The 18,408-nt window shown below is 40.8% G+C and overlaps 1 protein-coding gene across 4 annotated transcripts in view; it reads right to left on the bottom strand.

Annotated features, from left to right (window-relative positions):
- Positions 1-353: 353 nt before the first annotated feature.
- Positions 354-18,408, bottom strand: part of Ten-m (teneurin transmembrane protein Ten-m) — a 415,273-nt gene continuing 397,218 nt past the window's right edge. For 3 of the 4 annotated variants that reach the window (XM_089869961.1, XM_089869963.1, XM_089869964.1), the window contains 17 exons: positions 17,452-17,657; positions 17,231-17,326; positions 14,755-15,032; positions 14,554-14,665; positions 14,372-14,476; positions 12,133-12,327; positions 11,661-12,056; positions 11,395-11,541; positions 10,153-10,360; positions 9,774-9,800; positions 9,183-9,302; positions 7,395-8,080; positions 5,595-7,283; positions 5,259-5,524; positions 4,880-5,188; positions 3,205-4,810; positions 354-3,065 (listed from right to left, as the gene is read on the bottom strand). In XM_089869961.1, the coding sequence (XP_089726087.1) occupies positions 2,191-3,065; positions 3,205-4,810; positions 4,880-5,188; positions 5,259-5,524; positions 5,595-7,283; positions 7,395-8,080; positions 9,183-9,302; positions 9,774-9,800; positions 10,153-10,360; positions 11,395-11,541; positions 11,661-12,056; positions 12,133-12,327; positions 14,372-14,476; positions 14,554-14,665; positions 14,755-15,032; positions 17,231-17,326; positions 17,452-17,657 (7,321 nt within the window). In that variant the 3' untranslated portion in view covers positions 354-2,190. The remainder of the gene's footprint in view (positions 3,066-3,204; positions 4,811-4,879; positions 5,189-5,258; positions 5,525-5,594; positions 7,284-7,394; positions 8,081-9,182; positions 9,303-9,773; positions 9,801-10,152; positions 10,361-11,394; positions 11,542-11,660; positions 12,057-12,132; positions 12,328-14,371; positions 14,477-14,553; positions 14,666-14,754; positions 15,033-17,230; positions 17,327-17,451; positions 17,658-18,408) is intronic. The other variant, XM_089869962.1, reaches the window with a different exon arrangement.

Below are 18,408 nucleotides of genomic sequence, written 5' to 3'. Positions count from 1 at the left end.
TCATATAAAGAGAAGCCACTCAAGGTCATAGGTACGCCATCTAACGTTTATATTTTTGTTACAAACAAGATGAGCAGGACATATTAGATACTTTTCTGAGACCTAATAAGTACTAATTAGCGACCTCTGTGAGTGGGAGTTATAAGTAAACAAAATTTTACTCACTTTACCTGTCAGAAAGTTCTAAACCAAGGCTGCTATGTAAGTTGTTTAACTGTAATGTCGTATAACGTAAAGGAAAGAGTACATACATGCAACGCAAGTAATAGTAATTTTAAGAAACAAGATGCACAAGTGACAATCTGCCTTTTGCGAAATCGTGAACCTGAAAAAATTAAAATTAATTATAAAAGTTCTTCACGAAATCATTTATTTGAGTATTTTTGCACATGAGGAGATTTTTTTAAGTACAAATAGAGCTCCATTAGAACATTAGTTAACTTACAAGTGGGAGGAGGAATTACGCTTGTGCATACAAAATCATTCCACATATTTTTTTTTGTTTTGTTTTTCCAAAAAGCCATATACTTTTTTCATTAAATAACAAATTCTTTCCTATCAATTTTGGCACCTTCGCTCGACTTTGTATTTTATTTTAACGCTCAAAATTTTTTTATAATCCCGTCCTTTTTATTTTACGAGTTGAAAAAGGACATTTGTTTCAATCTTGGGATAAATAATGTACTTTGTTTTTATAGTTAATTTACCGTACATTTTGTGTTTCTGAGAGAACGTGATTATAATTTCTTTTGTTTGTTGTATGTTATATATCGACAGGTCACTTAATATTTACACCAGTGCACTAATTGTTTTTTTTTTTACTCTAACGACGTTCTGTCGGTAGCGCAGTTATACGGCTCCTTAATCGAGTAAGAGGGGAAGTATTTGTTTTGTATCATAGATGGGGCTTGGAGATTAATAATACCGGGGAGAGGCGGGGTTTCTTTATAACTTAAAAAAAGAATTACGAGGTTCACATCCACAGTAAGGCACTTGCAATTGTCTTTCACACCACTTTTTTTTGTCGCAGAGAAAGAACGCAAATAAAACTAAAAGCCAATTTACGTTAATAATAAATTCATAATTAATAACAAAATAATTACAATTCCGTGCAAATTAAAAACAACTGGGACAACTTCGCTACGTAATAATTTCATTTATAGTATATAATAAACTCAATGTCCAGCATAATAGAGTTTAATTAGTTTAATAATTAAGGGTAATTAAAATCGAGTGTTTAGGTGATATATAAATTAAAAACGGGGGATTAATAATTTTAATTTGTAAAGCTGGGGATTAAAGGGTTAGAGAAATTTTTAATAACAAATATCTGAGATATTAAATATCCATTCATTATTTTTAAATAATACATTGTGATTTTTTTTTCATTATGGATGGTAAAATCTTGATCTAAAAACGCCTCAATTTTTTTTTAAATACATTTACAATATCTTTGGTAAATATAAAGGATTTGTTTTTGTTAGCGATTATCGGCGTTTTAAGGGAAAAATGTACCATTACGCAGGTTTTTACTGTAAGTCTATATAGCGTTAAACCTTGGTCTTTTGTCCCCTATGGAAAAATGTTCGCTAATTCCCAAAATGACGCGGAGACAAATCTAGGGATTATCCAACACTATATGCTAAAAGCACATTATTTGATCAACCAATCAAAGTTCATGACGGGATTTTTTTTTAAATATCATCGCACTTGATTAGGTAGAGTAGAAACTAACGACTGGTTACTTCAGACGCGCGTAATTAACCTTTTCTTTTGGATTTTAATTTATTATCTTGAAATTCACGATCATTAAACTTGTATTTTTTTTAAACATTACCAAAAATAGCGGCTTTCTTCTTAAAGATTTGTTTTTATTTCTTAATTTTTTTTAAGAAGTCTTCATCTTGTATGATTCGAAAGTCTTACGAAGTATCATTCGTACATTTTTCATAAACACTCACTTTTTGTATATAATTAATATATTAAAGAGTAGTTTTTAGCTCATTTTTATATCATTTACGTGGTACGTTTTAGTTCCATTGTCGTACATCAGTCTGAATAAAAACGCGCAAATTTGCGTATGAACACCCTGTTGCCGCTGAGGCGGACTAGATTGAAGAAAATATTAGTTTCACCTGGTCAAGAAGGCGAAACTGAAACCTTAACACCCCGCGGAGTAATTAAGGTTGATTATAATTTTGGCCGTCGCGATCTATTACGTTTCTTCCTGCTACTTTCTTTCTTGAATACTATGTTTGTGGGATCATCCGCTAATTGGGGATATTTAGTAATGTCGTATATGTCCGTTCCGTAATACGTTGAGACTTTCCCCGACGCGAGGAGCTCGTCTTTCTCGACTTTAGTCCACGCGTTCGAACCCTTGTAGCCGCCGCGAACCAAATCGGCTTCAAGCTGCCACGCCTCCTCGACCGCCTTACGTCTCGCGCCACGCAATAAGCGCCGCTTTTCGTCGTCCAAGTTGGTCCCGTACCGGATATTCAAGACGACGCTAGTGCTGTGCATTTTCAAGTCGACTTGTCCGTTGCCCGTGGCTTCGCTACTATCCACGGCTTGCAACGTCACGTTGAAAGCGCTACCCAGCCTCTGTAATTGGTCCCAATCCTCTTGGGCCTTGTCCCGCGACTCTTGCGCGAAGAAAAACATGTCCTGGCCAAGTTGAGAAAACGAGAAGTCCACCATGTATGTCTCGTTGAAGACTGCCGAAAATACATCACGGTCAATGGGCCCGGCTTCATTCACGAAATGGACCAACGCCCGGTCAAGTTTCCGAGAGATTAAGATACCGTGGCCGATGACTGGAGGCAGGTTGGCGATGCGAAAGTTAATACTGCGTAAAACTAGATTGTCAACGCGCGCCTCAGTTTTTGGCATGCTGGTAAAACGGTGGAACTCTCCTTTAACGATTTCGGATGCGCAACTCAGACCCGAGATGGTTGGCAAGCTCTCGCGGTTACGTAACGTTACTTGATGGTCGATGGCGGGACGTGGTTGGATCAACATGGATTTCATATCGAATCCTAGAGATGACATCCATTCTGGCATTTCTGTGGAAGTTATTAAATTTCTTCAGTTATATCATTCATAATATTGCGTACAAAACCAAAATATTATGCCATTGAATATGAAATATGCATGAACATGTTCGAGTACTATAGACCAATAATTAATCAACGGGGGACTTACCAGTAAGATGCAGTTCGTCTTTGTTGGGTGGATTCACCGGATCATTATCGTGGAACCGGTACAGATTAATTTTATAAGGTTCCTTCAAAAGATCCGGTATCTTCTCCCAATTGGGTGTCAACCATTGTGCTCCATGAGGATCGTAGACGCGACCACCAAAATGAACCAACTGCGTTTGAGGATCGCGTAACCCGCCTTGGTAATCCAACGGTACGAAGAATTCCATATTGGAGTCGTAAATAACTTTGCCAAATGGAGTTCTCCTTATATCTTTGACGGTGTTACCTTCCGCGTCAAACACGGCAACCGGGCTACCCAAGTGATCAGTAGCCACGTAATATTTATTGTTACCATGTAGAATATGAATCAGATGATCGTTAGTATCATAGATCAGTAAATAATTAGAGCCATCCTTCGGGAAATGCACGTGAGTAACTTGATTTGGTTTCATGGGATTGGCGTAGAAGAACTGAGTAATGTTACCCCGGTGATCACGCCTGGCTACCAGCCTCGAATAAGCGTCGTATGTGTACCTAACCTCGTACTGGTGCAGTTCGAAGGCCAGGGTTAACTCACCCTTGGCATTAAAGCGGAATTTCTCCTCCCCTCTTTGCACCACGAATCCTCTGGAGTCAACAACGTACAACTCAACATCACCGTACCCTGTTAGTCTATCGCCATCATCGTAGCGCAGCGTCAATTGCCTCTCGCCTTCCCATTGGCTCTTCATATTGCCGTTGATGTCATAAATAAATTGCCAAGTGATAAGTCCTGAACAGGACTCGACGAATCCATCCAGCGTGTAAGTGTAGTTCTGAACGATATTAACTGGTTCCTTGCCAACCCTAACCATGCTCCTGGTGACCCGGTTACGATTGTCATAGTGCAGGAACATGGAATACACTTCCTTGTTCCAAATGGTAATACTAGTTTGAACCAATCGGCCATAACTATCGAACCCGATTGACTTGGAATATTGCCTTGATTCATCTTGAATGAAGAAGCTGTTTATTTTCAGTTGATGGATCATGAATTGTTGTACTTGTTCGAGCATTCCCGTTTCACCATTAAAGCGATACTTAGTTTCAATGTTGGTTTTACCATTAATCTCAACCTCAACACCAGACAGTCTTCCTTCGTATTTGAACTTAAACTTGGCTCCATCCAATCCACTTCTACTTCCATACCTATGCTTTTCTTCTTTAATGAGGGCTCCTTGGTACCTGTAATCGGCCTTCAAGAAATCAATGTCCGGTATTGTCTTAACGACGCTCTTGAGTATCCCGGTTTGTTCGTGGTAATGAAATTCCGTTTTCTCGTCACCGCACAATTCGACGTCAAGTCGACCCTCGTTATTGTAGACGTACACGACTCGTCCTTTGTTCTTGGGGTACATCTTGGATATAACTTGTCCTCTATCATTGAAGTGAATAACAAATGGGTTTTTGACACCAGGTGCCAAGTAAAGTAACTTGTAGAAACCCAAGGATGTTTGGGTTGCGATTTCGTGTTTGTGACTGTTAGGCGTAACAATGGCTTGCAGACTACCGTAGCTGTCATAGTGTAATAAGTACCTGCTTCCACTTGGTAGGATAATTTCATTAGGCTGCAATAAACCCCACACCCATTTAACAAGCAATTCTAGGAACGGACAAGTGTGTTTTTAAGTACTTACCAGACTTGTAGGAGCCTCCTCATATTTGTACATAACACCGCTGTTATCCGCGTATCGAACCTCGGCAAGTCGACCCTGAATATCAAACGAGTACCTTTCAGACAGTAGACCACGTTCCCAGCGGGATATGCGTCCAAATCTGTCGTACTCGAGCTCAACACCAGTTATGTTCATGGTAGGATCCCAACGTAATGGATTACCAGGTTCATTGTATTTAACTTTAACCAACGCTACTTGGTTGCGATCGAAAACCGTTTCGCTAAAATGTTCCCGGTCAAATTCAACTGATAGTAGCGTCTCACCATTCACCTGAAGGAAATGAAGTTCGGAATTTGACTTACTTCACCCTACATAAAACTGATGCAAGATTATTTCTTACCTTCATTTTTCTTCCAACTTGGGTAACTTGTCTATTTGATCCTTTGCCTTCCTTACGCAGATAGTAACGCCACTCAATACGCTGCATAACAGCGTCGCTCAGTAACAGCTTCATCTTGGCAGGAACAGGGAAGGTTTCGCCCAAGATGGGGTTTAAATCGGACAAGACGGGACTGGGTACAGTTTCGGTGCTAAGGGAACTAGAATCCTGGGAGGTGACTACGATACTACCATCTGGATACTGAGTTATCCTTTCCTCAACCATACCTGAGATTGTCGAATAAAGCATATCTTGTAGCCACGTAATTACAGAGTAGTCTACAATAAATAAACTTACCAATTCTTGTAGAGACATCCGATCCTTTGATCAACATCGAAACTGGATTCTTATCATTCCTGGTTACGGTGACCGATGCACCCTTGATACTCAAGTTGTACATTAATCCAATAATTTGACCACTTGGCGTCACCGCTTTCACTAAGCGTCCATACGCGTCATAACCGTAAATATAAACGCGACCGGAACTGTCCGATTTACTTTTGATCAATCCAGTACTTCCGTGGTAATCGAAAGTAGTTTTAAAGTTCTCTGGCGTAGTAAAGCTCTGTAACATCTTCATACGTGACATTTCGAGCCGGCATTTACCTCCCTGAGTATTTTCAATCGAGTTGACGTGATTATTATAATCTCGCAAGATGTAAATCTTGTTACCCGCCGCGTTAGTAATACTGCTGAGTTTGCCGAAACTGGTGTTTACGTTGTATGAGAAAGTATAAATAGTTTTACCCGTTAAAATGTTTTTAGTCGAAATATGTTGACCATGACGATTGAATACGTAAACTTCCTGAGTCTCCGGTGCGTATATTTCATATTCTTGATGTTGATTGGGTTTTGGTAAAGACGCCATTACGGAACGTATCCTCAAATTTCCACGGTCGCAGATATGCAAATGTCCATTTGGTGTCATGGTTATGGAAGAGATTGTGTTGAGTTTCGAAGTAGCTGCCAAGTAATGATCATCGTCGAAACATTTACAGTTAATATCGAGACAACTGCACTTTGATTCTGCTCCAGCAAATTTGTAAATGCGGCCATCGCTACCAACAACACGGACGCGGTTGACCATTTGCGAATCACTCTCAGCGACGTAGAGATCACCGTTAGAACCGAAAGCGATGCTTTGTGGAGATTCCAAATATACTTCAGTAGCCAAGTCGCTCTTTTCTCTACCTTGAGTAGACGTTGGACAGTGCAAAGCTCGTCCAGTGACTATCTTCAAACGTTTGTCCTGAGTTAGTTTCAATACCATATGGTCATCCAAAATATGCAAGGATCCATCCAATGGATTTATCGCCAATTCTGTCGGCCATCTTAGACTGACTTGGGTCGCGGGTACTGTTCGACCGCACGGAATAGGTTTCCAATGACTCTTGTGATAATGGTCGCCTATAAGAGTGTGTATGATTCCTCCGCGGTCCACCATCCTTATGTTCGTGCCATCAGCAATGTATATTTCACCATAGGGAGATATAGCAATACCTTTCGGATAAGCTAACTGGGCATCTCTAGCTGGTCGACCGTCACCGCACAACAGTTTATCACCGGGTAAGCATCTTCCACCATTACCAACAACAGCTTCAGTGTTTTTGGTAACGTCTGGGATAACCGACAAGTCAATAGCTCTCAATACTTGGTGCTTTTCGGGATCGGAAATGTACAGCTTTCCATCTGCTGGGCCTATAGCAAGATGATATCGGTAGGCGACTTGGGCGGCGCTCAGCTCAACGACAGTCTTGACAACTCCGTCAGGAGTGATACGGCGGATTAGGTTAAAGTCTCCGACGTATACACTGCCATCTGGACCTCCGGCCAATGCAACGGGAGCCAAGAGTTGTTGTTCCTTAGCAACACCATCACACTTTTCGCAATGTAACGGACGTTGTTGGCCATTTCCCATGGATGTTAGCATTACCTTTGGTTTGTTTTGTAGGTAGGTATTCGTACCATCACCTTTTTGAAGAATACCTATAACATAACCGTTAATTTTAATACCAATAGAGTTTCAATCTTGGTGTCTTAATCTGGTGAAATATTTTTAAGTTTAATTAACGCGTACTTAAATAAATATGAACTTACCTTCGTGGAAGTTGTATCTGTTATGAATATCCATATTCCAGCCACCAATATCGGAAATGCTCATGTCATGTCCACTAACTTGGGTAGTTTGAATTTCCCATATAATGTATGGACAAGTGGAATACTCGAAGCCAACGTAAACCACAGCAGTCGTTACTCCATACACCTTCTGTCGGTAGACATTTCTTCTATTCCAGGCGTAGGTGAACTTGATTCCCGGATCGGCTTCAAAGACTTTCTCGAAAAGAATTCCCTCGATGGATATTCTGAGGTGAATCAATCTCAGGGTCGGCGGGATTGTGTCAGGCGTCAATTGGAGTTGTATTGTCGACTGGTAACCACCAACCCTGCTACTGTGATATACCAAATGTAAAGCTGTTCCGGGAATGGCCACGCTTTCTTGAACCACTTGAGACTCGACTAAAACGGAGCTTCTTTCGGGACATCCACCTTGGAAACCGTGTTTCCAGGTAGCCAAGACAACAGGCTTCATACTATCGAAATCGTGATCTTGACAGACGGGTGATTTGAACTCTGCCCTCTTGGATTCGTCCACGGACAGTATGACCTTATTTATGACTATGATCTCATTCCAAGGGACGACAACGGTGCGTTCGTGAGGCTTAAACGGTTCACGTTGAAAATGAAGTGTAACTGCACCTCCACCATTGACCATCAAATCGAACCTTAAAATATTAAAAGGCCATTTTGTGGTTGAGAACGGAGTAAAGATTTTATTCCGTGTTTTGATGATCAAGTTCAACCAATAAATGTACTAACTAATATCATTTATATATTTCTCCATAATGAATACGAAGATTTAAGTATGTCCCACAAGACAAAGCGCACCGCGCATTTTATTTTGCTACTATAAAATTTCCTGATTAGACAGGTATGAAATTGATATATACATAAAGAGATCGGTGAACACCGTTCGCGAAAAGTACACACAGCTCACAGGACGAGCAAGTTTCGCTAGGCGGTGATGAAAATTTAATTGCGGGGCTTTAAAGCGTCCAAACCTTAATAAATAACTTCCAAAAACCGTTAAATCGAGTTTCCCATCGTAAATTTTCGTCCGGAAAACCGTCGGGATGTATAAGGGAGGGTATATGGAGGTTCAACTATAGTGTCTAGCCAGCCACACTACTGGTATCTCGGAGAAATTCTAATTATCCCAAGATCAACTGCGAGAGGAAACAATTATATGAAATAACAAACAACCGGAGTCGAGCTTAGGGGCCAATTTCCACTATTAATCTCGAGGCAAGGGGAACGCGACAACTTTAGGCAGGGAAAAGGGGTAGATTTGGGACAAGGAGAGGAGGTAGAGGAATGGAAACCCCAGCGGTTTCCTTCGCTTTCCTCTCCTCACTTATCCCTTGGCGAGAAGATGGCGACGCTAGATTGATGGCCGTGGGTAGGCGCGCAAACATTTACATACGAGGCGTAAATAAAAGGGCGTTATGACGAAGGATTTGTCGTTCGTACGTTCGAACAGCAACCATCCATGCCCACACAATACCGGGACCGGAATGCAAGACATCTCGCGAGAGCATGATAATCGTTGTATCACGATGGCTTAGTTCGACACAAAGGACGACATCAATACACCATTGAAACAACATAACACACAGGTTCGGGACAACAGATATGCCTTACCAAAGACACCTTCACAGCCTAAAACTAACTTCATGGAGATAATAAACCTTTCTGGTCCCGGCATATGAAAGGGCCATGATTCGAAAAGGTACAGAAAGAGTAATAGTAACAAAGCTTAAGGCTTACCATCCAGTTTCTCTGGTGACAGTGAATCCGAAGAGTGGATCAGTGGCCACTCCAACTCGAATCCCCATCAATCCGCTACCCGTGGGACTCACCACTTGACCTCGTATAACCGAGGCGCGGCTGAAATGAACGAGAAAAGATATTTGTTATAAGAGGACCTCTGGTAAGCGTACGTCCGGACGCAAAACCCAAACGGTAAACATTCACTAAGTTTCGGGATGAGTCTGTCCCGAAACTAACACACACACACAAAGCTAGCGACGTGATAGATTAAAATTATATTTCGAGGTGGTGTGTGTTTACAATGTAGGCCAAAAGCGTATATGTCTATCCTACTATAGTCTTTTCCTGTTTATTACGACGAAACTTTTCGGACCAGGATTTTGGACACTTAGAATTAAGGCGAGATGGTATACTGCTATAGCTTCAAGCTTGGTTGGTAGGCAAGGAAGGATTAACGAAAAGAGGAATTGAAGTTCATTTTGGACTGGGATTTATTTAAGTTGGAAAGAGCGTAGTTTTAGCTTCTTATTTTAAAGAGGAACAATAAACAACGCACGATGATGGCTTTGGGTTTTAGTTTTCACCTACCTTGCGTTAAAATGATTCCAAAACATGCTGCGGTAGCGAAAGGATAGAAAATTGGTTAAGAATGGTTAGTAAAATAGTTAAAAAGTGTTATCAAGTTAATAATATTTATAAATACTATCGAAGTTAGAAACTTTAAAAGAACATTATGAAAAAATGACAAAAGATTTAGCGCTGTATATTAACATGCTAATGGTCTTTACTATTATTATTCAGCACTATAGAGTTTTAGCATAATGTTTGAAACCAAGGTTAAAGTTAAATAATAAAGAAAATGTCAATAAACCTCTTAAAATTATACAAAGTTAATTATAATTATAATTAAAATATCTAAAATCCATCTAAGGACAGGAGAAACATGTGTAAAAAAATTAAGGTGTACCTGTCGTTGAAGGCATTTTTGCGGGCGTAGCTCTGTACAGAATCCTCCTCAATGAGAAATTGCATCCTTTGGAAAAAAGAAGCGGTGACCGCGGGGGGCTGCTTTCGTAGCAGAATGTCCAGCGGGTCAGCCGACGAAAAACAGAGCGGGTTGTTCTGACAGGCTTTGCTCTGGCAGCATTCGCTATCGGCGCAGTCAATCAGGCCATCTGGAACACGCGGCCAACGAGAGAAATGGACCAACGAAAGAAGGAAAGAGAGAGAGAGAGAGAGAGAGAAGAAGAAAAACGAAACAAATTGTACTCATTATCTAACATTTTCTTCTTGGAATAGAACATCCTAACAAAGACGGTGCCCTCCATATCTTAGACAAATATAACCCCCATAAGGACGGTGAAGAAAAATCATTGAAAAACATTCCTAATGTACAAGTTACTCTTTTACGTTTATGAGAAGTTCAGCACTGTCATAATTGCCTAGCTTAGCCTCGCATTAATTTTACTAAGCAGTACTATCATAAGTTCATAACATATTTTCCCTAAGTTTGTCACTGGTTACTGAGAGCTTGTCAGGAAGTGCAGTAAGTCATAGATTCTCGTAAAGCGGCACCCTGGTGAGGCGCTGTATAGTCTAAATAGGAAGATGGACTGCAAAATTAACCGAGTGTAGTCAATTCTCACTTGTCGTTCTCGAACTAGCTCTCAGTATGTCTCTAGCATACTTATGGAACATATCTTATAAACTTATGGTACAATCTATCCCAAAAATAGTTTTCATCCAGCAATTTTATTCGTCTAGGGATGGACGAAGATATTACCCAGATACCCTCTTCTCCGTAATACTCTCTTAAATCTCTTTACAGCTGGCATACACGACTCACTCACGAGGGTTATAGATATCTTCGTTAGTCTCTATTCACATCTAGCTGATGAATAAGATGATAAGTTTGAATGATAGTTTATCTATTAAAGGATATATATTCGTCCCTAGTGTTTTTAACATTATTTCTTTTTTCGCGTATGCAACTAGTTCAAGTAGCTCTAGCTTATACAAAGGGTATATGTTCAAACGCAAAAATTGGTTGGGATAATTTTTGTCATTGAAATAAGTTTTGAATAACCTGGGCTCAAGAGAAAATTAATAGTTATGTGTAGCTCTAATTTTCTGTAGAAAATAGCTATAGATGGCCCTAGTTAATTTTGGAGAAGGATTTACTATGATTTGGATGCATTAATGGACTCACCGTTGTCGTTATCAATTCTGTCATCGCAATTTTTTTCTAAAGGGACGCTGCAATCTGGTCCATTCCAATCTGATTCGCATTCGCAGTGCCAATCGTCTTCCGTCATGATGCAGTCGCCGTGGTTGTTGCAGTTTCGAACGCAGCCCTCTGAGGAAAAATAATACGTAATTTCACCATTAGAATTAGGTGAAGTTTAAACTGTATAGGACAATCCTCAGCGGTAATCATTTATGCAATGCCAGTGATGTTATTGATTCAAAACTGACCTAATGTACAATGTTGACCGTTCCATCCTTGAATACAAAGACAGGTTCCGTTCTTGCACTGGCCATGCTCTTGACAACGGGGGTCGCAAAGTTTCTCGTTACATTTGACACCGCTCCAACCGTCCAGACAAACGCACTCTCCGCCTTGACAATGTCCGTGTTGACCGCAATCCAGATTACATTTCTCTTGGGAACAATCGGGTCCAGTCCACCTTTCATCGCATACGCAACGTTGGAGTTCCGGGTCAAACTGACCATGTCCTGAACAGTCCGGGAGACAACGAAGGGCTTCGCTATCCGGTTCATTGCAGTCGGCGCCTTTCCAACCCTTCCGACAAAGACACATACCGCTTACGCAAACGCCGTGTCCGGAACAGTCGGGATCCAGGCAGTCAACTGTTAAAGGTTTATTATTTACCGCCATGCAATAAAATCATAGTTTTTCTACCCCAAATAGAAGATTTTCCCTTACCTTCTTCGCAATTTTGACCCTTATAACCGGGAAAACATCTACAAAGCCCATCGATACAATCTCCGTGTCCGCTGCAGTCTGAGACCTCGCACTCGTCATCGCGTACTTGACATTCCCTGCCTTTCCAACCAGCGCTACATAAACATTCGCCACCCATATACTGTCCTCGACCACTGCACAACACCGGACACACCCCTAAACAAAACGCGATGAAAATTAGACGTTGTCCAAGCGGTTTAACCCAAGAATGTAGAATTATACATTCTAACAAAATTTCGTTCAATTTGGTTTTAAATATGGTGTGTTCAACGGAATGTTTCCATTAGATTTCTCAAACAGCTTCTCGATTACATTAGCGTAGCATTTAAAGCTTAAAATATACTAATTTCGACCGCAACGTACATTACAATGCAACGAACTTCTAAAGACTTTTAACTCTTCAACGCATTAATTTCCTAATGTACATTCTTTCTTCCCCAAACACCACCAAGAGTATATTTTCTTAAAAGAAACGACATCAACTTAGATTATGAAGCCCATTAGTTTATTAATAGTTGGAAACGGAAATGGTTCTCTTCTCCTTTTGCTAGCAAGCTCTTATACTTAGAGCCAGATAAAAATACACAAACATACTTTCCGCCAGCACCGGGTAGGGTCGGTATGGCTCAGATTAGCCAAAATTATCACCGCATTAAAACCGAAAGAGATAGAAAGGAGAGCGCGTGAAACTTAGAACAGCAAACCACATTGGCCCGGACACATTAAAAAAAGGGCATCTAGATTTAGGCTTATCGAATAAGTGAAACAACATTAAAACAAAAATTTTCCCCAAGAAAGTAAAAGCGAAAGAAGCAGGGAAAAGGGTGTACGGTACTTCTCCTCGAAAACTTAGTTAAAACAGAAGTTGATTAAACCGAAATTTTTAACACCGCGGTTATCGCTTTCATGAGTTTGTTCAAAAGCACCCGAACGACGCAATTAAATTTATGGAACCTTTTTATCTACCTCGGGTTAACGTCTTCTGGTTAAAGTTTAGCGCGCGCGGTCAGGGTTTTGGGGTTCAAATGAAAAGCGAGGGAAGGTTTTTAAAAAGGGGGAAACATCAGTGCACTGCAAGCAGGCCCAGGCTGCCCTGGTGCTAGTGCGGTAGCCAAGTCTTTCTTTAATTACTTTTGAGATTCTGCCTTTCATCTCTGCCCGCTTCAATTAACGAGTCGTCTAACTAAGGGACAGTTTCCCCCTTCTCTCTAGCCCTCTCCTGGAAGTGTTCCTATATACTCTTCCCCCTACATGGAAACCTTCTTTCCCTCCCTCCCCCTCTCTCTCTCTCTCTCTCCCTCTCTCTCCTCCAGGGAGCGAACCAACCTAGAGTCAATATCTGTCATCCTTAGGACCAAGGCCTAGGAAGAGTATTGGGGGGGGACTTATAATACAGAACGGTGGATGAGATTGAGTGAAACGGAGCGAGGATGCGTGATATTACAGCACGCCCTCGAACGGAGAAAGGGCAGGACTCGATCCACGCGCCAAACCATATACCACCTACAGAAATCTACTTCCACTCTCATCATATATACGTTGAAAACAATCTCGCTTCCATCCCCCTTCTCTTGCAACGATGCAATGATGCTCTATACTCTTTCCCACAAGTTACTAACAAACTTAATACGTTTAAAACTACCTCACGGTGAAATGGTACAAGGCCTTAATGAAGCGGTACCTATTTGTACGGATGGTTTACTTTTCCAAACTATGCCTGACCAAAAAACAAATCAAAAGTTGACTTGTACCGCAGTATAGAACTGCGTTTCTAACGTCAGGTACTATCATAAGTTCATAAGATACGTTCCATAAGTTTGTCCCTTGTTACTGACAGCTTGTCATGAAGTGACGTAGGTCATAGATTCCGAGGAAAAACTAGGGACGCCTAATGAGGCGCTGTCAGAGGATTCGTATAGACTAAATAGGAAGATGGACTGCAATCTTAACCTAGTGTAGTCAATTCTCCAGTCGTTCCCGAATTAGCCCTCAGTAAGTCTCTAGCATTACGAAGTACAGGAAGCGTCATACTTTTGTAACATATCTTATAAACCTACGGTACTATGTTATTGGTTTGAATGAGAACTTTCGTTTGAGGACCTTACTAGTTAGGCTAAATGTAATTCGAAATTCATGGAACTAATCTTGATTGGTTGGCAGTTATTGTAATACAACGTGCAAGGAAAATAGTGTTACTTACTGTAAGCGCACGAATCTCCAGCGTAGTCCGTATCACACATGCAGTGTCCCATTGTACATGTCCCATGTCCGTGGCAATCATAAGGGCAAGGTAGGCTTGATTCATCTACAACGATAAACAACTAACTTGTTCAAAACCTTATTCTAAAGAAAAACATGACGCATAAAATTAAACAAACTTACCAGTTAAAACAGACACAAAAGTAATCTCTTGGTTTTTGTCGCCGTCATTATAGATGGAAATGTACCATAACCCTCGGTCCAAGAATTGAATAAACTCAACGTTGAAAGAGTCCTGGAAATAAATAGCCCAACTCTCATTGATTGCAAAGGACCAAACACGAATAATAAGGACAAGGTTTCGAAATGCAGAACTTGACTTACCATGGGAGATCGCTTGGCTCTCCTTTCTCTGGCGCTGAGAACTTCTAGGAAGTCGTACCTCGTATGACTAGGTATACCGTTTCTACGGCCGAAGACGCCGAGACTAGCTCCATAAGGAAGTGAGTAGTTAAATTTAACTAATGATGGGTCCCGCTGATGAAACTGAATGTTCCAGTGACCGTAGGGAGGAACGTTATGAGTATTTTTCTTCCCTAATTGAACTTCGTAGAATGTATCACTTTTTGGTGGGATGGTTTTGGAGGGCAACATCTGAGAACCTAATTGGACAAAATTAAGGACAGGTTTGAGTAACGATATTGGATGGGTTTTAACAGTGTTCCAAAAAATGGTTGCCATTTCTGAATAATTTCGACAAAGTCTATGTTATCAACCATTTTTTGAGCAATACTATCTATAAACCTTTGTTAAAGTTATGGGCTTGGGGGAAGTTGTAAAAATGCTAGGCCTTTTACTATATGGTCATCTAAAAACGGTGATGTGTTAAAACAAGATATTGAGAGTTAATAACATCGATGCAGCTAATAATTCGCACGCGCTCCGTTGTTCAAAGTCAATTCTTTCGTCGAAGTTGCAATTTGCAAGTCGCATCCAATATTTTTCTACGCAATCCATCTTCATAAAAACGACGATATGTTAGTGATACACGTGAGTTGTTAGTCCATTTTAAGAGTCCGCAAGTATATTTTGTGTTTTTATTGTTTTATTATCCTTGGCGGGTAGAAGGAACAAGTTGCTCATGCACTGTGGTATAATCCAACGTAAACGTACGGTAATATATAACTGGGAGAAGACGGAGAATTAAAGCCATGCATATTTTTTTTGGTTTGTTTGTTTGTTTTTACGTGACAGCACACAACTACATCCCACTTACCGACAACAACGGGAGTAGAGACAATCGCATCGTCAGGGGCATCTGTGACAACATCATCGTGAGAAACTCTAGTGACCTTACAAGTACAAAAAGGTCCGGTGTAATTGTAAGGCAAGAGTTCCTCAATGTCGTCAAATTCATCTTCGGATTGTGTCGGTATGGTAACCTTGTCATTGTCCAAAGAAAACGAATTTCCATCCAATGTTACCACTTCGGTGCTGTCAACGGTGGGAGATTTTGACGAAACATCATTGGTCGGTGGAGGTTCCACTAGGTTGACAGTATCGTCGACGTCATCCTCTAATACCAATGAAGTATCGGGTCGGTACAAGAACGGAGACAAAGAGTTGATCTCGTTATCAGTAGTGTTGATATCGGAACTGGGGTACATTGCGTACGCCGCCACGTCATCGCGTTGAATATTCTTATCTTCCACGCTGTCATGTGGTTTGGCGGTTACCTTGTGTTCAACCGTTTCTTCCGTCTTTAGTTCTTGACTGTCATCTTCGGTAATTGGTATCTTTTCTGAAAGTTCTTCGTGTCCAGTTGGTTTTGATTCCGTCCGGGTATGGACAAACTCACTTCCGGTCCAAGCGGTGGAAGATTCTCTGTCATCCTGTTTGGAAGTTGTCCTTCGTTGCGCGGTTCCTTCCGTATTTGATTCATGGTTATTGTTCGTGATGCCTTTATGAGAATGACCAGGTTTCAAATGCGGTGGAGTAATAACAAAACCATGTCCGGTCCAAACTGTGGATGTTTCTTTTGGTTGAGAATCTTTCGTGGTACCCTGAGGCCGAAATTCTTCAGTGACCACAGTAACTTTGGTCGTGGTTTCTTTCATGTACCGATTGACTTTGAACAGTTCCATTGATTTAGGCGGTTGCCTTGAGTGATCAATTTCATGATGGCTACTGTAAATCTTCTTAGAGCTGGTTGATTTTTTCGAATGTCCATCATCCACAATCAACCCTTCTTCGACGATTTCTTTATGCATGGGATTGTGAGTTGAAGTGTGACTGCCTTTAAACAGACGATCTAACGTCTCTTCTGTCGTTATGGTGTTAACACCATTTGGTGTTGCTTTTGGACCCAATCGCAATTCTTCCATGGGAGTAATATGGTGGTGCTCCTTATGATAAGTCTTGTGGCCTTCATGATGTTTTTTAGCTCCCGGAGACTTAAAATCAGTGATTTCAATATGACCACCATGATGTTTCTTAACAGACTCATCCGGTTTGATTGGTGGAAGACGCATTTCTTCCATGGGTGCTTTCGGTGACGCGTTTATGTCATCACTTTCAACCGTGTTGGCTGTTGTGGTGCGTTCTTGACGACTTACCACCGCCCGACCGGATTCTGGAGCATTCTCGTCTGAACTATGTTTAGAAGTAGGCCTAAACTGATTTTGGGGCTGACCCAAATCGCCACTTCCTAAATCCTCGATACTAAAGAGCGAGTCGGCGATGGGTGTGGACTGTTGGTCAGTTTTTTCAAAGAGGGGGACTTGTCTGATAACTCTCACGCGTGGCTTGTAGTAAGGGCCCTGATCGACTTTGAAATTATCCGGATCTTCGTAATACGTACTTTTAAGTCTCGTGCCTTCAGCGACTACTCCCATATCATCTACCATCACAGGACAGTTTAGAATACTCGCGTATTGCCCACTCAGTATGGAATCGGCTGAAATTAAAACGAAAACACCATTTGTATAAGTTCATATTATCAGAACTAATCCTTGAAATTGTGATCCAAAGTCTCCGGCTACAAAACTAAACTAATAAGGTTAAAGTTGAGTATTTCCTTACCAATAAAGTAGGCTAGTGCCGCTAACAGCACTAATGAGACAATGATGAAGGCAATGGCAGTGCATTTCCAACTGCAACGCGACGACAGCGTTTTCCGAATATGAAATCGCGAATTTGCGAAATGGCTGGACATAGGACGTCGTAAATTGTTTCGGACGGGTAACGCAGGCACGGGACCACCTCCGGTCGTATAAGACAGGTGACACCTTCGAAATAAGAGCAAAATACCTATTTAGTACAAAATTACTACCAACAGGACAGCTATATTAAATATGTTTAAATATATATGAACTATTTCAAACTCTTTAAAAGTCCCAACGAAGCTATATGTTCATAAGATATGTTCCATAAGTTTGTCACTGGTTACAAACTGGAGCTTGTCATGAAATGATGTAGGTCAGATTCGAGATAAAGCGACGCCTGGTGAGCTAGGCGCTGTCAAAGGCTTAGTACAGACTAAGTACGAGAACATGGACTGCAAAATTTACCGAGTGTAGGGCTTGTTTTCGAATTAACTCGAGCTGTAAGTCTCTAGCATTACGAAGTATAGGTAGTGTCATACTTATGGAACAAACTTATGATATATCTATAGCTAAATCCGCTGACCGAGTTGGAAAAATAAGAATGGAAGAACCATGTTAGATTAAAAGTCAAAAAGGATGTAGATTATTTGAGGGAAAAATCGTTGAAGCTGAATAACATAGCAGCAGCGGCTTTTCGAACTTTGACTCTGTCGGAATTTTAAAAGGAAATTGAATAAAAAGGAGAGTGCCCTTATCCACGATATCAAAGCCTAGTTTCGCACTTATATTTTGTTCTCTCTTAGAATTTACTAAAACTCTCCCATGAATATTGATTGATTTAACGAAAAATTGCCTAAAACCCAAGTTTCTTTTTAAGGAAACGAATGCACATGTATTCTTGAAAGTATTGTACGAATTCAAGAATGGGTAGCGC

This window comes from Phalangium opilio, unplaced genomic scaffold, assembly GCF_054372755.1.
Source record: "Phalangium opilio isolate 3A_F unplaced genomic scaffold, DU_Popi_V2 ptg000031l_1, whole genome shotgun sequence".
Lineage (NCBI taxonomy): Eukaryota > Metazoa > Arthropoda > Arachnida > Opiliones > Phalangiidae > Phalangium > Phalangium opilio.
The sequence above is the reverse complement of the archived record's forward strand: the minus strand, read 5'-3'. Positions and strand labels throughout refer to the sequence as shown.